General features: G+C 42.3%; 1 protein-coding gene and 2 long non-coding RNA genes across 5 annotated transcripts; 1 reads left to right on the forward strand and 2 right to left on the reverse strand.

The window, feature by feature from the left end:
- Window positions 1–10: 10 nt before the first annotated feature.
- On the forward strand, window positions 11–4,999 carry creld2 (cysteine-rich with EGF-like domains 2). Of its 2 annotated transcripts, none has more exons than XM_058625626.1 (10): window positions 11–560; window positions 731–813; window positions 2,032–2,142; window positions 2,265–2,356; window positions 2,450–2,626; window positions 2,836–2,934; window positions 3,100–3,183; window positions 3,331–3,426; window positions 4,287–4,427; window positions 4,559–4,999. In XM_058625626.1, the coding sequence occupies exons 1-10, from the start codon at window positions 417–419 to the stop codon at window positions 4,615–4,617; spliced, it is 1,086 nt and encodes a 361-aa protein (XP_058481609.1). In that variant the 5' UTR covers window positions 11–416; the 3' UTR covers window positions 4,618–4,999. The 2 variants fall into 2 exon arrangements, with proteins under 2 accessions (XP_058481609.1, XP_058481610.1); XM_058625627.1 differs by having other exon boundaries at window positions 455–560; window positions 687–813.
- On the reverse strand, window positions 820–6,188 carry LOC131456931 (uncharacterized). The gene is made up of 3 exons (XR_009239957.1): window positions 5,846–6,188; window positions 3,909–4,020; window positions 820–1,013 (listed from the first exon to the last, which is right to left on the reverse strand). It is a non-coding gene; the product is annotated as an uncharacterized LOC131456931 (long non-coding RNA).
- Window positions 6,189–11,760: 5,572 nt separating this feature from the next.
- On the reverse strand, window positions 11,761–17,488 carry LOC131456879 (uncharacterized). Of its 2 annotated transcripts, XR_009239951.1 has the most exons (5): window positions 17,255–17,488; window positions 16,931–17,063; window positions 16,616–16,748; window positions 14,350–14,426; window positions 11,761–12,495 (listed from the first exon to the last, which is right to left on the reverse strand). It is a non-coding gene; the product is annotated as an uncharacterized LOC131456879 (long non-coding RNA). The 2 variants fall into 2 exon arrangements; XR_009239950.1 differs by having other exon boundaries at window positions 11,761–14,426.
- Window positions 17,489–17,745: the final 257 nt, after the last annotated feature.

Raw genomic sequence — 17,745 nt, forward strand, 5'->3', positions numbered from 1 at the left:
AGCGGCGGCGTGAATATGTTATTTAAATTATATCGAATATTTACCCTGAAAGGAAAAAAAGAAAACATATTTAAAATACTATTTCTGTGTTTCCTGAATTTTCCACGTGCGGAAGGACCTTCTTTGTCCCGCGCGTGGCGGATTGTGACTTGTTAAAAAAATGATTGACACGAGATGAGAGCCAATCAATGGAAGCCACAATTGGAACCAGAAGCTGACGCGGAAAATTGCAACTGAAAGGTTTTTTTTAGCCAACCGGCATGTAAATACTACTTTATTGCGCTTTGCATAGATAACGCTTACTTAGATTTAATGGTAAAAACGGTCCGCGTAGATGTGTCCGAACCGTGCAGCTCTACGAAGTCAGTAGGCAGCGTGTGTCCTGTGTGAAAGTGGGTCTTAAGTGATTGGGAGAGATGCTGTCCACCAGTTCAGACCAGCGGCTAATGCGGCTTTTGTCTTGTATAACTCTTTTTTTACTTTTTCAAATCGCCAACGCCAAAGGGGATTTAAAAGGCGCTTGCAACACCTGCAAGCAAATTACTGATAACTTCATCAAGGTCAGAACACATCTCTTAACCTCTGTGTTGTGTTGTTTGTCATTTTACTGACTAAAATACAAGTGGTATGTCAATATGATGAATGTGCCCTGGTGCCAAATGCTTAAATGTATTAAATAATTCCAGTTGTTTCTCTCTTTATGAGAACAAATCTGGGTTGTGTGTTTCAGGGCTTCGATAGGACAGTAAAGCAGAACTTTGGCGGTGGAAACACAGCCTGGGAGGAGAGGACACTGTCCAAGTATGAGACAAGGTGAGATGGTGCTATCATCCTGCCATGTCCACATCACAGGTCGTCCTGCCACAAACACAGCACTGTGTTTGCTTTACACTGGAGCTGCAGCAGGTTGTTGTGTTTGCCACGTGTAGCTTATCAAAGTTGTAGATAAGGGACATGCACTTGTAGATACTTGACCTGTACTTTGAAGCTGGCAATGCTCTGGCAGCATAAACCTTGAAAGATAAGATATTCACTGCTGCCAAATATCACAGGAAATAGAAATGAGGTAGGGAAATAAGGGTATTAAATATGTGCAAGAAATGCAAAACAATATAGAAAACGATAAAACTTCTGCATGGACTTTGCATTTTCTCCCTGCCTGTGTGTGTGTGTGTGTGTGTGTGTGTTGGTTTTCTCCAGGTTCTGTAGAGGTCCATTGGACACTCCCAAGTTGACTGTAGGTGTGAGGGAGAGAGTGAATGGTTCGTTTGTCTCTGTGTGGTCCTGCAATGGACTGGTGACCCGATCATGGTGTACTCTGCCTTTATCAGCTGTGATTGGCACTAGAGGCCCCCGTGACCGTCATATGGAGGATAAAGCGGTAGACAATGAATGCATGAATAGTTGGTGGACCTGAGACTGAGAAAGAAATTTTAAATCACATCAAATGCACTTATTTATGGCCTAAGACATTGGACTGCTCTTATTGGCACAATCTAATTTTTTTTATGGCCCTAAAAGTTGTTGTTTTCTGGTTTCTTTGCTTCATGCAACAAAGAAATCATGACTCATTTTGGTTTGTAGATAAGACATTTGAAAACATAATTCTAAGGCTTAACGATTAATGTAAAAAAAATAATTGACAGATCAGGTTGAAAATAATTATTAGTTCCGGCCCTAATATCATTTCTAAAAGTGGGACTATCACACTCGGATAACGTGATTCCGAGTTAAATTATTACTGCAAGTATATGTTTGGTCCGACTCATGTTATGTTTAAGCCAGCACAGAGATGAAGAAGACAACAGCAGTATCCTCACCATAATTCTAATCTTAACCCTAAAATAGATCACTTCCTCAGAAATGAGGTTCTGCCATGTTAGTACCAGGTTTTGGTCTGTAGTGTTTATGCTGGAAAAGGCTGTAAAGTAGAAGTACACATATACACATAATCCTCCATGCTTGCTTTTAAATCCCACAGTTACTCACATTTCAGTGTCTGTCCCTTTTCCTTCTTTTTTTTTTTTGCAGTGAGATTCGTCTGATGGAGATCATAGAGGGGCTGTGTGAGAGCAGCAGCTTTGAGTGCAACCGCATGGTAGAGGAGCATGAAGAGCATTTTGAGACCTGGTGGTTCAAGAGGTGAGTGTTCGTTCATGCAGTTCAGTTTTATAACCCTATATTTGTGTACAAAACTTTGTTTCTCATAGTGAAATGGTGTTTAACCTCATCAGCTTCCTGTTTTGTTTCCTGTTGCAATACAGGAAAACAAAACATCCTGATCTTCACAAGTGGTTCTGCATTGAAACTATCAAAGTATGCTGCCCAAAGGGAACGTTTGGACCTGACTGTAATGGTGAGGACAAACAGTCATTTGTACCATGTAACCCCTCAAATAAACAATGGAAGTAGCAATAGTTATTGAATGTGTTTTTTTTTTTTTTTAAAGCCTGTGTAGGGGGCTCTGAGAGACCCTGTCACGGAAACGGAATGTGTGATGGCGAAGGGACTCGGGGAGGGGACGGGAAGTGCAGCTGCAACCACGGTTATAAAGGGGAGTTCTGCCTCGACTGCACTGACGGCTACTTCAATGAAGTGAGGAATGACACCCTCTCCCTTTGCACAGGTACAATTCAACGGAAACGCAACCTTCATGTAACGTCATGTTCATTTTAATTCAAAAACAACAGGAGACAAGAACCAAAATGTTAAGCCAGAGCAAGACACAAGCAAGGGCGGGAGCCGGAGACTTATTAAAGCTGTTGAGAAGATGACCTATTAAGACAAGAAGAGAAATGATGATCAGTTAATCTGTAGCGTCACTTCCTGTTTCAGAATGCCACTCTTCTTGCAAGACCTGCTCTGGAGCAACCAACCAGGACTGTGATGAGTGCAAGGAGGGCTGGGAGGAGGATGACCAGGAAACTTGTGTCGGTAAGATCACCAGTAATGACTCTACATCTAATTGTTTGTTTGTTAATTAAAAGCTAACAGCATAAAATGATGCTTTAAATAAATATTCATTTAAAACAAAAACCAGATGTGATCATAAAAAGTAGATACAGTTTATCTAACTGCTTTCTAACTGATTGGCTGCAGATGTGAACGAGTGCTCCACAGACACTTCTCCATGTCAAGAAGATCAATACTGTCTCAACACAGAAGGCTCCTACTCCTGCAAGGGTGAGACAACTTGGACTGAAATTATTTTCTGTCTTTTAAAAAAGCTGAGAGATTCTCTAGACTGTCGGGGGTACAATGTGCCATATTTTAGAAATCTTGAAGTCATTTAGTTTGACTTGATGTGTATTTTTTTCTTCTCCTTCACAGCTTGTGACAAAGTTTGCTCTGGCTGCACGGGAGCAGGTGCTGACAAATGCCAGGCTTGTGCCAGTGGGTACCACGAGGTAGAGGGCGCCTGCACGGGTACGATGTTACAAATAAATAATTTGAAGGGTTACATGCGTATACGCTCACTCATCATCTACCGTTTTATCCTCCACATGTGGGTCACGAGGGGGTGGCAGGTCCATCACAGTGCCACATAGAGACAAACAAACATCCACTCCGACCTATGGTCAATTAGAGTGTCCAATTTGCCCAGTACTCCTATAAGCTGTGTTTCACCAGCAGGGATTTTTGAGTAATTTGAAAAATGCTTCTAAACAGTAGCTACAATTTTAACATACAAAAAAAAGACAGGCAAGAATTGTTCTATATTTTGCCTATGATCAAAAATAAAAGATCACAGCTGGGCTTTAGTCATTCAGTGCATTTACATGCATGTTAAAAGTTAGATTTTAGTCGGACTAAGACAATAATTTATAATCATTTTCTTAACTTCATATAAAGACATTAGTCCGACTAAAATAAAATAAAAATAAAAAGTTTTAGTTAGACTAACATACCTGGATAATGCGATTCATAGTCCGATTACTCCCGCATGAATACACTTAGTCAGACTGGAGTCGGATTAGGCGTTCTGCGCATGCACCAAAGCTTCCTCCCTGGTCTTTGAACCTGAAGTAGGAGGAGAAGACATATACGTTGCGGCAGTGGCATCTGTCTTCATACCTGTCTGTGTTTATCATAGTTCTTTTGTGATTTTGCGTAAAAAAAAAAAAAGACCCACTTTCACTTTAGGACACATCCTACTGATTCTAAGTTACACCAGGGAGCCTCCGCCTGTTATTAGCACATTAAGATCACTTTGCTATGATGTTGTACTACAGCATGTGTCTTGTTTGGACAACATGAGCACATTTGTGTTCACTGTTTCTTCCTAGATGTCAACGAGTGTTCCCAGTCAGAGTCTGTGTGCACAAAGGACCACGAGGAGTGTTTCAACACGAAAGGCAGCTACGTGTGCATCTGTTCAAGTGGCTACGAGGAGAAGGACGGCGAGTGTGTTCTTATACCACAACCAGGTGAGTCTGTGTTGACTATACTGTTGGATAATTATTTATTCTTTTTAGAATAGGAGTCATTATCGTATCTTACAAAAATGTACATATTATAGAACAAATAAACATAGTGCACATGTTTAAATGTGCCTTAGAAAAAGCAGAGGAGACGGAAACGGAGGAGACCACCGCAAGTCCTCATGGGGAGCTTTGACGTCAAAACTGGGACCACTAGAAGCAAATTACGACAGAGCTGATCTTTTCTGAAATCGTCAACTATGCGCACTTACCTACCAGCTGCACTTACAACTCACTTAAGCTGCCATGACGGCCGTGGATCATGGATTTGAGGACACACACAAAAAAAGAGACATTTTATGCTCGTAGTACGCTGGTTGTTGTTGTTGCTTCTCTCTGTGCAAACCACCACTTGTGTTCTTTATTTGTTGTCTGGTTTTAAAGTTACAAGGTGTTTCAATAAAGGTGAATAATGTTTTAAGATAAACCCATGTCAACAAAATGTGCATACGCTTATTTATTCCAAGACAGATGGATTTATTTTTGGGTCACCCAATAAATGTGCTGAATAATTTCCAGTCCTTTTACTTTACTAGTTTTGGTTGAATAAATTGAAGGTTCTATTAACTATTTATACATCTATTTACAATTGGTTTACCTATTCAAAATAATACAAAGTGTTATTGAAATTGCATTAAAGATAGTCAGAAATGTGTTATGTGCATGTGTAGTAAAACTGTTAAACTGTCTCCATATTGAAAAGTTTACTGCTTCAGACGAGGAAAGTTGGTGCAGTAGATGCAATTAGCAGGAGACAGAGCTTGACATTGTGTTATTGCAGTTATCACAAATGACCACAAGGTGTCAGCCTAGTCACGTGAATGAATATACAGAACGTGCTACACTGCTGTTAAAGATGAGTCTTACTCAAGTCAATATAGAGAGGGTCTCACTGTTTTCATTCATAACCTCTTCCTTTCATAAGACTGTTTTTGATGCAGCGTTAACAGTTTTGAGTGTAAGGAACTGGTTAATAGATTTATATTTTTGATGTTCTACATTTCTGATCGGATCATTTCCCCCTAAAATAAGGCAAGATCCCCCTCTAATACTGTCTTCTTCCTACAGTCTTTTGTGTAAATATGCAGCACTGCAACCACTTCAATATTAGGAAGCTTTTTAGGCAAGACCTTCCTCTGGCCCCGTTTGGATCAAAGCATATTTTCCTAACCCAAGTCTCACCTTGGAAATAAGTCTTCCCAGCTTCCTGTGGGATGATGTCAGCTGTTTTGACTTGACAAGCCCACTAAGCTGGAAGAGATATCCAGTTGAGACCTGTCTGAGCTGGTAGTCAGGCAGCAGATATGCAATCACAACACAGGCCCACCCCCCCTGCACACACACACACACATACACCCCCTTACCTTCCACTTTTCAACCGTGGATGTCAACTCACGACTCCTCTCAACTGAAGGCTGAGGATGGAAAAAAAGATCCACACCCACAATAACACTGGAATAAAAAAAAAGGATGTAAAGTAAATCAGTAATTGAAAATGTATCTTAAATAACACGTCAAATATAAAAATGCAAAATAATTCAAAGCAAATTTGCACATCTGCACGCCATAGCTTCTTTTGTCCAGAGGCAGTTTTCCAGGCATTATTATAAATGCTATTCATCAGTAGCTGTGGGACACAAGTCTATGAAGAGCATCAGCTTAAGGATGACGACGCCTCATCATCATCATATGCTGCATCGTCAAATCGAGCACTTTATGAGAACAGTGACAGACGGGAGAAATGTTGGACATGAGAGACACACGCACACGATCCACGTCGACCCACCTCGGTGGTGAAAGCTCAGCTCAGGCAGCAAATATTTGCGATCATGTCGCAGCAAGCTGATGCGTCTGTGAGTGATGATCACCATAGATTCACCTGGCTTTTCTGACTCACTGGAATTTTCTTTTTTATTTATCTTTGCAAACATTCTACGGTTCATGAAAACTTTGCACAGATTGCCATATACTGTACATTATAGTGCCATAATAGTATGGCAAAAGAAAGGTAATTATTTTGTAATAGGGAAGGTATTACACTGATGGAAGCCTATATTCACCCACATTACCCAGCTATTACTTTGTAAATCACATGGTATTACTGTTATTGTATCTCTTTATCATCAAAATATATATATTTGTACTGCATTAGACATAAGATACAACAAATACCACAACATTACGTCCCATTACATAAATAATGCCATACGTTAACCACGCTGCACTGTGCTGTGATGAAAAGTGTTACCAAATCTTTTTTTATGAAGTTATAAAAAGTGAATCCAGAGGCCTGCTTCATTTATTTTTGTTGGAACGTGGAACAAGTTTGAATTATTTACGTTAAACTGAAGTTCATTTGGAAATCATAACAAGGCTAATGTTGCATTTTTCGTCTGAGTTTATGTGAGCAGGGTCTTGATTTATGCAGCCAGGAGTCTCTCAATCATACAAATCCAGACCTAGTTTAATGACGGTCAGGAACATGTGGCAGCTGGAAAGTGAAATCACCCATAAGAATCTAAACTCCCACTGTGAAGCCTCCAGATTCATGTTGAGGTCACCTACAAGCGAATTCCTATTGGTAAATGATTTGTATTTATATAACGCTTTTCTAGTCGTGATCACCACTAAACTCACCCATTCACACAGCCACAGCCATCATGGGCAACATGGGGTTGAGTGTCTTTGCCCAAGGACACATCGGCATGTAGATGTGCGTAGCCGGGAATGACACGCACTCACATGTGCCGTGATTTAGCATCTATTTCCTCTGAATGGGCATGTCCATCCATCCATTCATCTTCTACCACTTTATCCTGCACATGAGGGCCACGGGGGGGCGCTGGTGCCAATCCCAGCTGGCATGGAGGTGGGGTACACCCTGGACAGTTCGCCAGTCCATCACGGGGCCACAAACAACCATCTCACACTCAGACCTACTGCATTTTTGGACTGTGGAAGGAAACTGGAGAACCCGGAGATAACCCACGCACACACGGGGGGAACATGGGGTCGCGAACCCCGGGTCTTCTTGCTGAAAAGGCAAGAGTGCTAACCACAAGCAATTGAGACCACTAACTCCTCAGGAAAATGTTTACTAACATAGTAAATCAAGTGAGACGTAGACGCTCATTTTCCCACAGACTTCCATTCAAACTGAGTTCTATTTGCAACCAGCAGTTCAGTATATTTTCACTTCAAAGTTGGCTGATGTAAGTATATTACACAACAAAACATGAGCTGTTTTTATATAATTTAATAAAAAAAACGTTACATATTGTATCTTTAAGTCAGCTTCTCTAATCTCTGGGCTTGCCTACTCCTGAAATGAAAGTCTTTTTTTTTATTTACTCCACATGCTTGTCCAACCTTCTGTGCAGCAAAGAGAATCCCCCCCCACACACACACACACACACTGCACACAAAAAAAAGAGTTCAAGATGAGAATGGAGTTTGTGCGTCTTCACGTGCACACGAAGTTCCTGTGCATGTGTTTATACTGACTGGAGCAGCATGTGGACAAATGCTCTGTGGTTAGAGGGGTACCCTGCTCTTTTCTCTCCACTTTGTGGTGGTTTTCTTCTGCCAGTAAACCTCAGCTGTGGAGCACATGCTCCAGCTGTGGAGGGGTGACCATGAGGACACTGACGGGGTTCGCTGAGGAAATGCAGAGGCACGCAGCGCAGAGAAAATTCACAGAGCGTCTCCTTCATTAAGAAACTTTTCTTTTTTTTTACATATATATATTCCACAAGGCCTGGACGCCCTTGCCCTTCCCTGCCGGGCATCAAATTATGACCGTGATTCTCCTCATTCATCAGCAGTTAAACCTCTGGGCTACAGTTTCCCAAAGCTATCCTGAGAAAACAATCCTCTTTGTTCCATTGTAAGGCAGCGGTGACAGAGATAATCATAGTGCTGGGATACATTGAGGGGAACTGCACACTAAACTAAAAGCCAAATGTGGCACCGTGTGCTTCTGTTCAGCTGTCAGTGGCCCGCACGGCCTCTGATGTCGGGCACTCCTTAAACTTGCCGTCCTCTATGATGCGGTCGAGTCGGCCTTCCTTTCGCCCAGCTGGAAGCTCAACCGCCAACGATTAAGCCAGACAAATTGGAAACTCAGCAGGGCATACGCAACTCAAATATAGAAGGTGCTGCTTGGGAATTGTGCCTTTTGGGACGGCGTGAACGCGCCGACACTAGTGTTCCCACAACGGGTTGCGAACTTTGAAGGAACGCAGAGGAACAGCATCTGTAGCTGTACCTGTAGAGCTGAGGATCAGAATGGAGGGGATTTGAGATAGAAGAAGATAGATGAATCCATAATTTAAAGTTAATTAATCCCCTTAGGGAAAGTATTCCTCTGCATTTGACCCATCCTAGAATTAGGAGCAGTGGGGTGCCACACTGCCACACGGGGAGCATTGGGAGTTGGGTACCTTGCTCAGGATAGCCCTTTTTGGCCGGGTGGGGATTTGAACCGGCAACCTTCCGGTTACAAATCAAGTTCCCTTTCCACTTGGCCACGGGCTGCAGTCTGATCTAGACTGTGAAATCAAATGTATCAGACTTACTGTACATGTTCGCCAAAGCCAGCCACCGAGTTGCGAAGACGTGTCCAGAGAAACCTGTGAAAACAACATTGACATATTGTTAGCACATGAAGTCCATTCGACGGACATGTCCTCATACAATAATCACCTCCTGTGGTGAATTATAAACCATTACAAACCTGCACAAATAGCATGTTTGCCCATGGACTGTATATAAAAAAAAATATCATATGGTCCTCTAGTGTGATTGACAGTTGCTATCGTCCAGATTCTTACGGGTGACATCACAACCAGTCGCCACTTATTTAATGCCCAAATAAGCACTGTTTTTTCACATCACTTTAAACATTCAATCACTTTTGTTGTTGCCACTATTGTTTGTTATTCATAAAATATCTAATAACTCCTGACATCAGCATCATTACTATACTTAGTCATTTGATCCATTCTCTGATAATTATGAAGTGCAGCAGCTGAATCTTAATGTAATGTTTTTTTGAAACATGTCTTCCTTTGAAAATGGAATTTTTAAATGTTATTTAGGTGACATTTCTAAAAACAGAAACGTTGACCCTGCTGTGCACCTCCACTGTCTTTTGCTGCCACTTCATCAAAGGAATAAGAAGACGATTGAATGATGCAGCTCTGCCGATGCAGAGTCTGCACTTACTGTGTATGTTTTTGGACCTCAGTTGACTTCTGATGGGATGAAGCAGTAATGTAACTCTGAATTATTTACATCATGAAATCATTATACTTTTTTTTTTTTTAACAAGGTGAGCCCGAGCCTGAAGCTGCAGAGAAATAATACATCAGCAAAACACTCAGTGACACCAAGGTTTTCCACTCATGGGTGAAAACAATATTCTACCTGGGACTATTCTCTTCAATAAGAGTGCAAACACATCCAAACACCTTTAATTATTCAGTATGTTGTGTGGCCCCGCAGTTTATTGCGCTGGCAATGAAAATAGAGAGAGAAGGCTGTGCCTTTTTTCCATCAGGTTGAATGTAGAAGATTCATTGTTATCCCTTCTTCCTATGGGTAGATGTTGCCTTTAAACCCTATACATAAATGTAATAAATTATACAGGGATTTGGCTGTTTCAGAAACACATGTTGTTTAAATTAACACTGCAGTGGTAGGTGTATATCAGAAATACTACATTAGGTAAACTACTCGTTTCCAAAAAACATCTTATGGAAAGAAAGGTGATTTACTCACTCATCTTCTGCCACTTTATCTTCCACATGAGGGTCGCTGGTGCCAATCCCAGCTGACATAGGATGAACGGTGGCATAAAGGTGGCGTACACCCTAGACAGGTCGCCAGTCCATCACAGGGCCCCACATAGAGACGACAACAACTATTCACACTCACACCTACGGTCAATTTAGAGAGTCCAATTTGCCTAATTCCCAAATCTGCATGTTTCTTTGGACTGTGGGAATTAACTGGAGAAAACCCATGTTCTGGGATATCCTAATATACAATAATTATAATAATCCTTAATTGCTCAAAAAGGTAACTATTGAAATATCTTCAGTGATGTATTCTGGGGTTAGCAGGTGTTTCGAGTCTGTTAGAAGATCATACACCCTCATGCAGGCAACCCAGTCGGGGGTGATCAGTCCCCGGCTCACATCCCAGCGGCAGTTGACAACTGGGCCGCCCTCTTCAAGGCAAGGAGGCCAGTCATTGATCTTGCCTGTGAGGTGTTTTTTTTTTTTTTTTACAAACAACCATCTCAGTTCTACAGGTCAAATCAATTTGAAAATGTATTTGTGTAGTACCAAATCACAACACAGCCAGTCACTAACACCTTACAATATGATATGAAGAAGAGTAGAGGAACCCAACAGTTCACACACTGAGCAAGAACTTGGCATCAGTGGGGGGGGGGGGGAGTAAAATATAATTTAACAGGAAGAAATCTCTGGCTGAAGACAGATGGGTTTGAGATGTGAGAACGGCAACAGAAAGTCACAACAGCAAACTTCATACAACAACTTGTGTAAAAGGTCACGTTTGAATGCACAACACATCAAACCTTGAAGAAGATGGGCAGCAGAGGACAACACTGAGTGCCCTTCTTGGCTTTTTAACCTCTTTACTGTGTACCTAATAAAGTGGCCAGGAAGTAAATGACACTATGGCACTCACTCACTATTGATCCACAATGGTGGACCTTCTTGTTTTAATATGATTTTTTTTTGTTTTAGAGAGTTATAAATGTCAGTTTCAGGTTGGCATCCAAATTAAAGAGCGGTAGAAGGGGAGGAAGTAGAGGAGGTATGAGAGAGGGAGTGGTGCGGCGCTTGCTGGAACACTGGAAAATGTTGCAGACAGGTAGGACGGATTGATGTTACTCACCTTTGTTTGATCTGTCGGGCAGAGGCCACGTCTGTGTGTGTGTGTGTGTGTGTGTGTGTGTCTGCCTGCACATGCAGCCATCTGTGTACGGGTAACAGTGTGATAAGACTTGCCTCGAGAGAGTGTGTGTGTGTGTGTGTGCGTTTGTGTGGTTTTACCGCAGTATGACTGTATCGTCTGGCCTCTGATCTCTTACACCCATCAGGAATGAGAGGAGACGAAGAGGGCGACTTTGATCTCCTGGAGACTTTTTTTCTAAAGAGACACTGATGTCTTTTGTGGAAAAAAACCATTTGTTTTTACAGATTATAAGATGGTGAAGTAAAAAAAGAAAAGAAAAAAAGAGCAGTACATTTAAGTCTTGTTTATTACACTGATTTATGCCACTTTGATCCATTTTCACTGAGCAAGTAGAGGCTTTACTAGTCTTTCTTGGACTGACGTGCTTTCAAACATGCACTTGAGCTACCAGGTTACAAACATAATCCACTTACTTAAATGTCATGTAAATGTCTTTCAGCTTCTCCCCCTCTATTGTTCGCCATGGCTGATGATTTACATATTTGATCTTGCAGGGATTTTTTTACATCGGATGCCCTTCCTGTCACAACACTCCCATTTGTCCTGGGCTTGGTTCCGGCACAGGAGTACCTGTGGCCTCGCTGTGGCTGGGGTCCATTAATGTAGAGTGTCCAATTAACAATGAGCAATGGGGATTGGGCACCAGGATCCCAATCCTTGACCTGGTGGGGACTCGAACAATCCTCGGCAATCCTTCAGTCACAAGCCAAGTTAAAGCCAAGCCCAACATAAGTCACACTAAAAACCAACATTCCTAAAAGCTTTATAAGACGTTAGTGATGTTAAATTCTATCAAACAGACTGGACAGCTGAAGACGTAGCCTGGTCTGATGATACTGACGGATGCAGATGGTAGGTTGAGCATAAATCCATGCACCCAAACTGTCCAGGCTGCTGCTGCTGCTGGTGGTGTAATGATGGTGGTAGGGGTGATGACGTTCTTTGCCTTTTACAACTTAAAGCCAGCAAATTGTGGTTTGAACACCACAGTCTGTGTGAGAATCTGTCAGTTTGATGGTAAAAAAAAAATTTAAGAAATGAGTTACATAAAAATGTGCACATTGACATCCACAGTTAAGTGGAGCTGTAGGTTGGATTAAGCAGTTTCTGCTTGAACTATAAAGGCCCTGGTATACTGGGAAAAAACGTTTTGGCAACAGAAGCAGTAGTCGCCAAGGAAAGTCATCCGAGCCTCGACCTGGTGACCCACGAACCCACGACTCCCCTGCCTGACGACTCTTCGACTGCCTGACGACTCTTCTTCTGTGCACGAGCTCCTTCAGTTGTTTCTAGGTCTGAACAGTGGAGCATGTGCAGAGCACTGCTGGGTTCAATCTGGGTCCAATTGAGTGCATGTGTACATGCAATATTAATGCAACCTGTATTTAAAAATGAATAGTTAGCCCAGTCGTGTCTTTCTCACCAGCAGAAATGATGTGCAGCCTCGCGTCAACATCTTAAGCCAAATCTCAAAGCAAATATTCCCGTGGAGTCCGTGACACGAAGACCAGATGAAGGCTGCCGCCTAATTTCATGTGCTGTTACTAATAAAGCACTTAATGACTGCATTTTCCAACTGTGAGAACACATACGGACTATGACGACCGAGTCTGCGGTCTCTCAGTTCCAAAAGCCGCCTCCACCCTGTCGTGTAGTAACGAACCAACCAGATGTTGACGTTCAATAGACACATAGAAAAAAATTTGCATGCCAACACCCAGAAGCTTTGTATTCAGTATTTTCTCCAGAGCCTCATGAAGAGCTGACAAAATGCAACTCAAAGAGCAACTCCAACAGACAGATGTTCAACATCTGTTTACAAAGCCTGGAGTCGGCTACGTGCTGGTGTTCCCCGACTATGCAAGCAGTTTTCCATCCATGGCTCTATTCTTTTGAAAACTAGTTTGGCTTCAACATGAAAAAGAAAATTGAAAAACGGACAATCAGACACGGCGCTGTTGATAGTGTGACCTACTTCACACTGGCTGTAAAACCCAGAATTTTCCATGAATAGGCCGTATTCTGTATTGTTAACCTACTTAAACACCTGCAGAAACACAAAACACAAGCTGCCTGCCCACATCAAACACATATCTCTCTCTCGTGCTCACTGTTGGACACGACATCAAAGTGCTCGTCCAAACCCACTTTTTCTCTAAAACCAGTTGTAAAAAAAAAAAAAACACGGGTGGAAGCAGAGGCCTGTGCTCACTTCTACTCGTCGCCCGTGTGCGTTGCCATGGCGCTGAGGCTGTGTTGACACTGGGGGATGTAAACACACTTGAAGGAGAAGCAACAAGGTGGTGGAGTGCAGGGGGATGAGAGGGCGTCACACACAGGCCTCAGACAGACTACACAGTCTGGGCGGCACAGTGGATTAGTGTCTGGTGAGACTGGAGGGTCACAGGTTTGATTCTGTACCTACAGTATTTAGTAACTAAGCCTTGCATTTAGTAATCGAATACACAAGTAGGCTTCTGTTGTTGTCTGCTACATGTTTTCCCCCTAAAGGACTGTTCAATAAACCAACCGTGACAGTATGGTTATTAACACAATATGAACACATAACAACTTAGAAAGGCATGAGCTGTTGAGATTAAAGTACAAATACTTTGTTACTGTATAATTCACACATCTGTACTTTACTTTATTTATATTTCCCAGCAACCTTTACTCCATCTTTGTTACCAAATAAAATCAGAAGTCTGTATTTATATAGCACTTTTCTAGTCTTGATGAGCTGCTTTACACTACAGTTTTGCCATTCACCCATTCACACACTTCAACATGGGGTATTCCGGGGTTGGCCAAAATGACCCATAGTTACGTCTCAATTCAATGCAAATTCAATACTCACTCGTCTTTGAAGTCGTGTTATGTCTACAAACTCTACTTCTCCTTTGGTGCTGGGCGGAAGGTGCACAGTTGCTTTATCTAAAAAACACACACACACACAAGTTCAGTTAAGGACTGTGAAACCAAAACGACTAAAACACAATAAAATGGGGGGGGGGTTGGCTGCAGTGTCAGCTCATAATTCTCTAACCTGTCATGTTAAATACACATGGTTTTCATAGTGTCTATGTTTAAATCCAGTTTACTGTGGGGGTCTGGTTCATTGTGATTCAACCAGAGTCATATGGTCCACATGTCAATCCGCCCATGTGCACCCAATGTGGACAATATCATACTTTGTTTAGTATGTAAGCATTTAATGTTGGCATTAAAAATAACACAACACTGTGGTTTTCCCGACAGCTGTATAATGACATCACAGCGCAGTTAGTTTGTCCTTGAAAGTGCTTAAGGACGTTACCTTGATTCCTTGCCTAAGGACTGTGACGGATTAGCTGTTGTTCTGGGGCAAGAAGTGAAAGTCAGATGTAAACAGCTAAATTTCATTGTAACTCAGTGGAAGTTTGTTATACAGTTTGAAAAACGTGCTGCTAGATCGTCAAAACACTCCCACATCTTCATCCAGCTTCCCAAGCGTGACTCCGTTTGATCCCCGTTTTATTGGGTGGTTGAGTGGATGTGTTTTACTGCCTCGTACTAAGAAAGGACATGAGCCTCTCGTGAACCTTTCAAGCCACAGAGCCACATGAAAGCGACGAGCGGCCGATCGCCACAATAACACACATCAATTGCTTTTTCTCCCTTATTATAATTGAGCGCCCTCTGTGGAACTCATTTCCTGGCTGGTATCACCTCACGTGGCTCGTGTTCTTTCAGGACGGGAATCCTCGAAAACAGAGAGAGCTACAATCTCAGGAGGCCTTCGGCAGCTTAGCCCCACTGACCGACGCACCGACGAGGGGTTTACGCAACTGACGAGTGCAACATTCGGTCAGCGCGAGAGGTCACAATTCGTCACAAGACGTCACATTTTGTCGACATGAACAGCAATCAAACCTTCTTTTTTTTTCTTTTCTGTAACTGCAAAGTGTGAAATGTGACAGTCAGGCTTTCAGGAAAGAAAGTGCATTTTGTATTGATGAGTGTGCAGTCAGAGAGTGAGAGAGAGAGAGAGAGCAGCAGTGCTGGGTCAGCTAAGCCTTGCCTGTCACCTCTCTGTCAGCTCAGCACTTTTGGACATGTATCTGCCATGTGGAGCTGCTGCACCGGTGACATGCCACTCATTCCCAGACCGAGCCCGCTCTGCTTCAAGCCTCTCAAATCCGACATTGTCTTTCCTAACTTTTCGCTCTCTTGAGTTGAAATATGTCCAATTAAGCAAAGTGAACCAAAATGTATTATTTTAAGTAGGTGAAGGAAGTGCTGCTGAAGCAGAACGGACGAAGCTGCCCCACATTCTCCCTAACATTAGCAGTTTGCATAGAGAGGCTGAACTCGTATATATACATATGTACAAGCAGTTTAAGATCCAATCATTAAGTGTCATTCAAAAGACAATAAATCCTATTTAATCTATAGCGATTGATTAATGCATCGAGTCACACGAAAGGAAAGATTCCACCTTATAACATGCCATGTCGTGTTAAGCATGACAGAGAAGCTAATTCTTTTTTCTTTATGCATCGAGTGAACAGTACATAGTATATAATTCAAAAGGCAGCAAAGCATTCTCTTTATCCATCACTCACTCTGCTGACAGTCTCTTTGTTTGCGGCATTGAGGCATTTTCACGCACGCACTTGAACAAATGGCCCAATTCATCAGGGATAAGCATTTGCATTTGTTTTCACATTTGTTTGTTTCATTTTAAATGTCAATGATTTGGTTTATCTGTATTTAATTCTCAGGTCTCGATTAATAATAAATTATAAAAACGATTTGTCCTTTTTCCCCACGTTTGTATATAATGCTTAATGTATGTAATTGCTTTTATGTATGCGTGTATTTATTCATTGGCACTATATGACTCCATACATTAAAAGTGGTATAGATGAAATATAATAGATGCACTTTAAAATGATCTACTCAAGTTTAAAAAGTGTGATAAGTGTATTTGAGTGTCATATGGGGGTGTGTGTATGTAAAATGGTTCACAGCACTGACCGCGAGGCCAGGCGGCCTTGGTGGGAGTGCCAGCTGTCCCGCTGTGGTCTGCACATGGACACAGAAACATCTGGACATGCGAACAATCCAAAGGTTCCACATACTTGCTGTATTTGGGAATCATCCAGTGGGGAGTTTTCCCTCCAGGTGACGTGTGTTTTTTGCTGTGCTCCTTAAAGTCAGTGTCTGTATGATCCTTTTCGCCTCAGGACGTGATGTTTAGTTTACGACGGCCTCCTAAAAGACAGTGAACCCCACTGTAGTCAAGTAAGCAACAGCGTGACTTCTTATTATGTTCTCTGCTGGTAGAACATACCCTCAGGTGATGATTCCTCACTCTGAGCCTTGCTTGTGTCTTTATGTGTTTTTTTTAAAGGCACATTCAATTGTCTGATCCCGAATGAGCTTTTTATACATACCATAATCGTATTCTTGCATGCAGACCTGTGCATGTAAGGGGTCGTGTTATGACACGCTGCCACAACCACAGATTTATGACCGAGCTCCTCCTCCTCCTCATAAGAGGCTGAGTAATGGTGACACTAATGCAGCCTCTGAGAAGGGAAGAGAAGAGAAGAGAAGAGAAGAGAAGAGAAGAGAAGAGAAGAGAAGAGAAGAGAAGAGAAGAGAAGAGAAGAGAAGAGAAGAGAAGAGAAGAGAAGAGAAGAGATTCATTCCATTACTGAAAATGTAAATGTAAGCGTGTGACCAAATGACTACACAACGAGATTTGGCAGGCTTACACGATGCTGGAACCAAGTGGGTTTTTCCTGAAGCCAAGCAATAGCAGCTCCAGCTTGGCCTGCATCCTGTCAGTGAAGGCTGTGAATGGCTCTGGTAGCAAACGCTGTGGAAGTGTCTCTGACTGCGGAGAGAATGAAGGCAGTAAGCCGCCCACCCACCAGCCTGCTACTGCCCGCGCACACGCACACACACACACACACACACAAATGCACAAATTTACCATGTAAAATACGTTTTTGGACCGAGGACAAAACAAAAATGGCTTCGGTGCACTGCCATTCTATTCATAGCATCAGGTGTAAAATACATAAATTGTGAAATTAAAGACTTTAACATTGCATTAAATGCACTTGAAGCTGATAGACATACACCCACATACACACAGTCACTCTTGTCTCCATCTTGCTCTCACCCACACACTCTGACACTCTCTCACACATGTTTGTGCGTGCCAATAGAGTACTCCCAGATGGACGACAACCAAGGCAGG

The sequence above is a fragment of the Solea solea genome, chromosome 3 (assembly GCF_958295425.1).
Source record: "Solea solea chromosome 3, fSolSol10.1, whole genome shotgun sequence".
NCBI lineage: Eukaryota > Metazoa > Chordata > Actinopteri > Pleuronectiformes > Soleidae > Solea > Solea solea.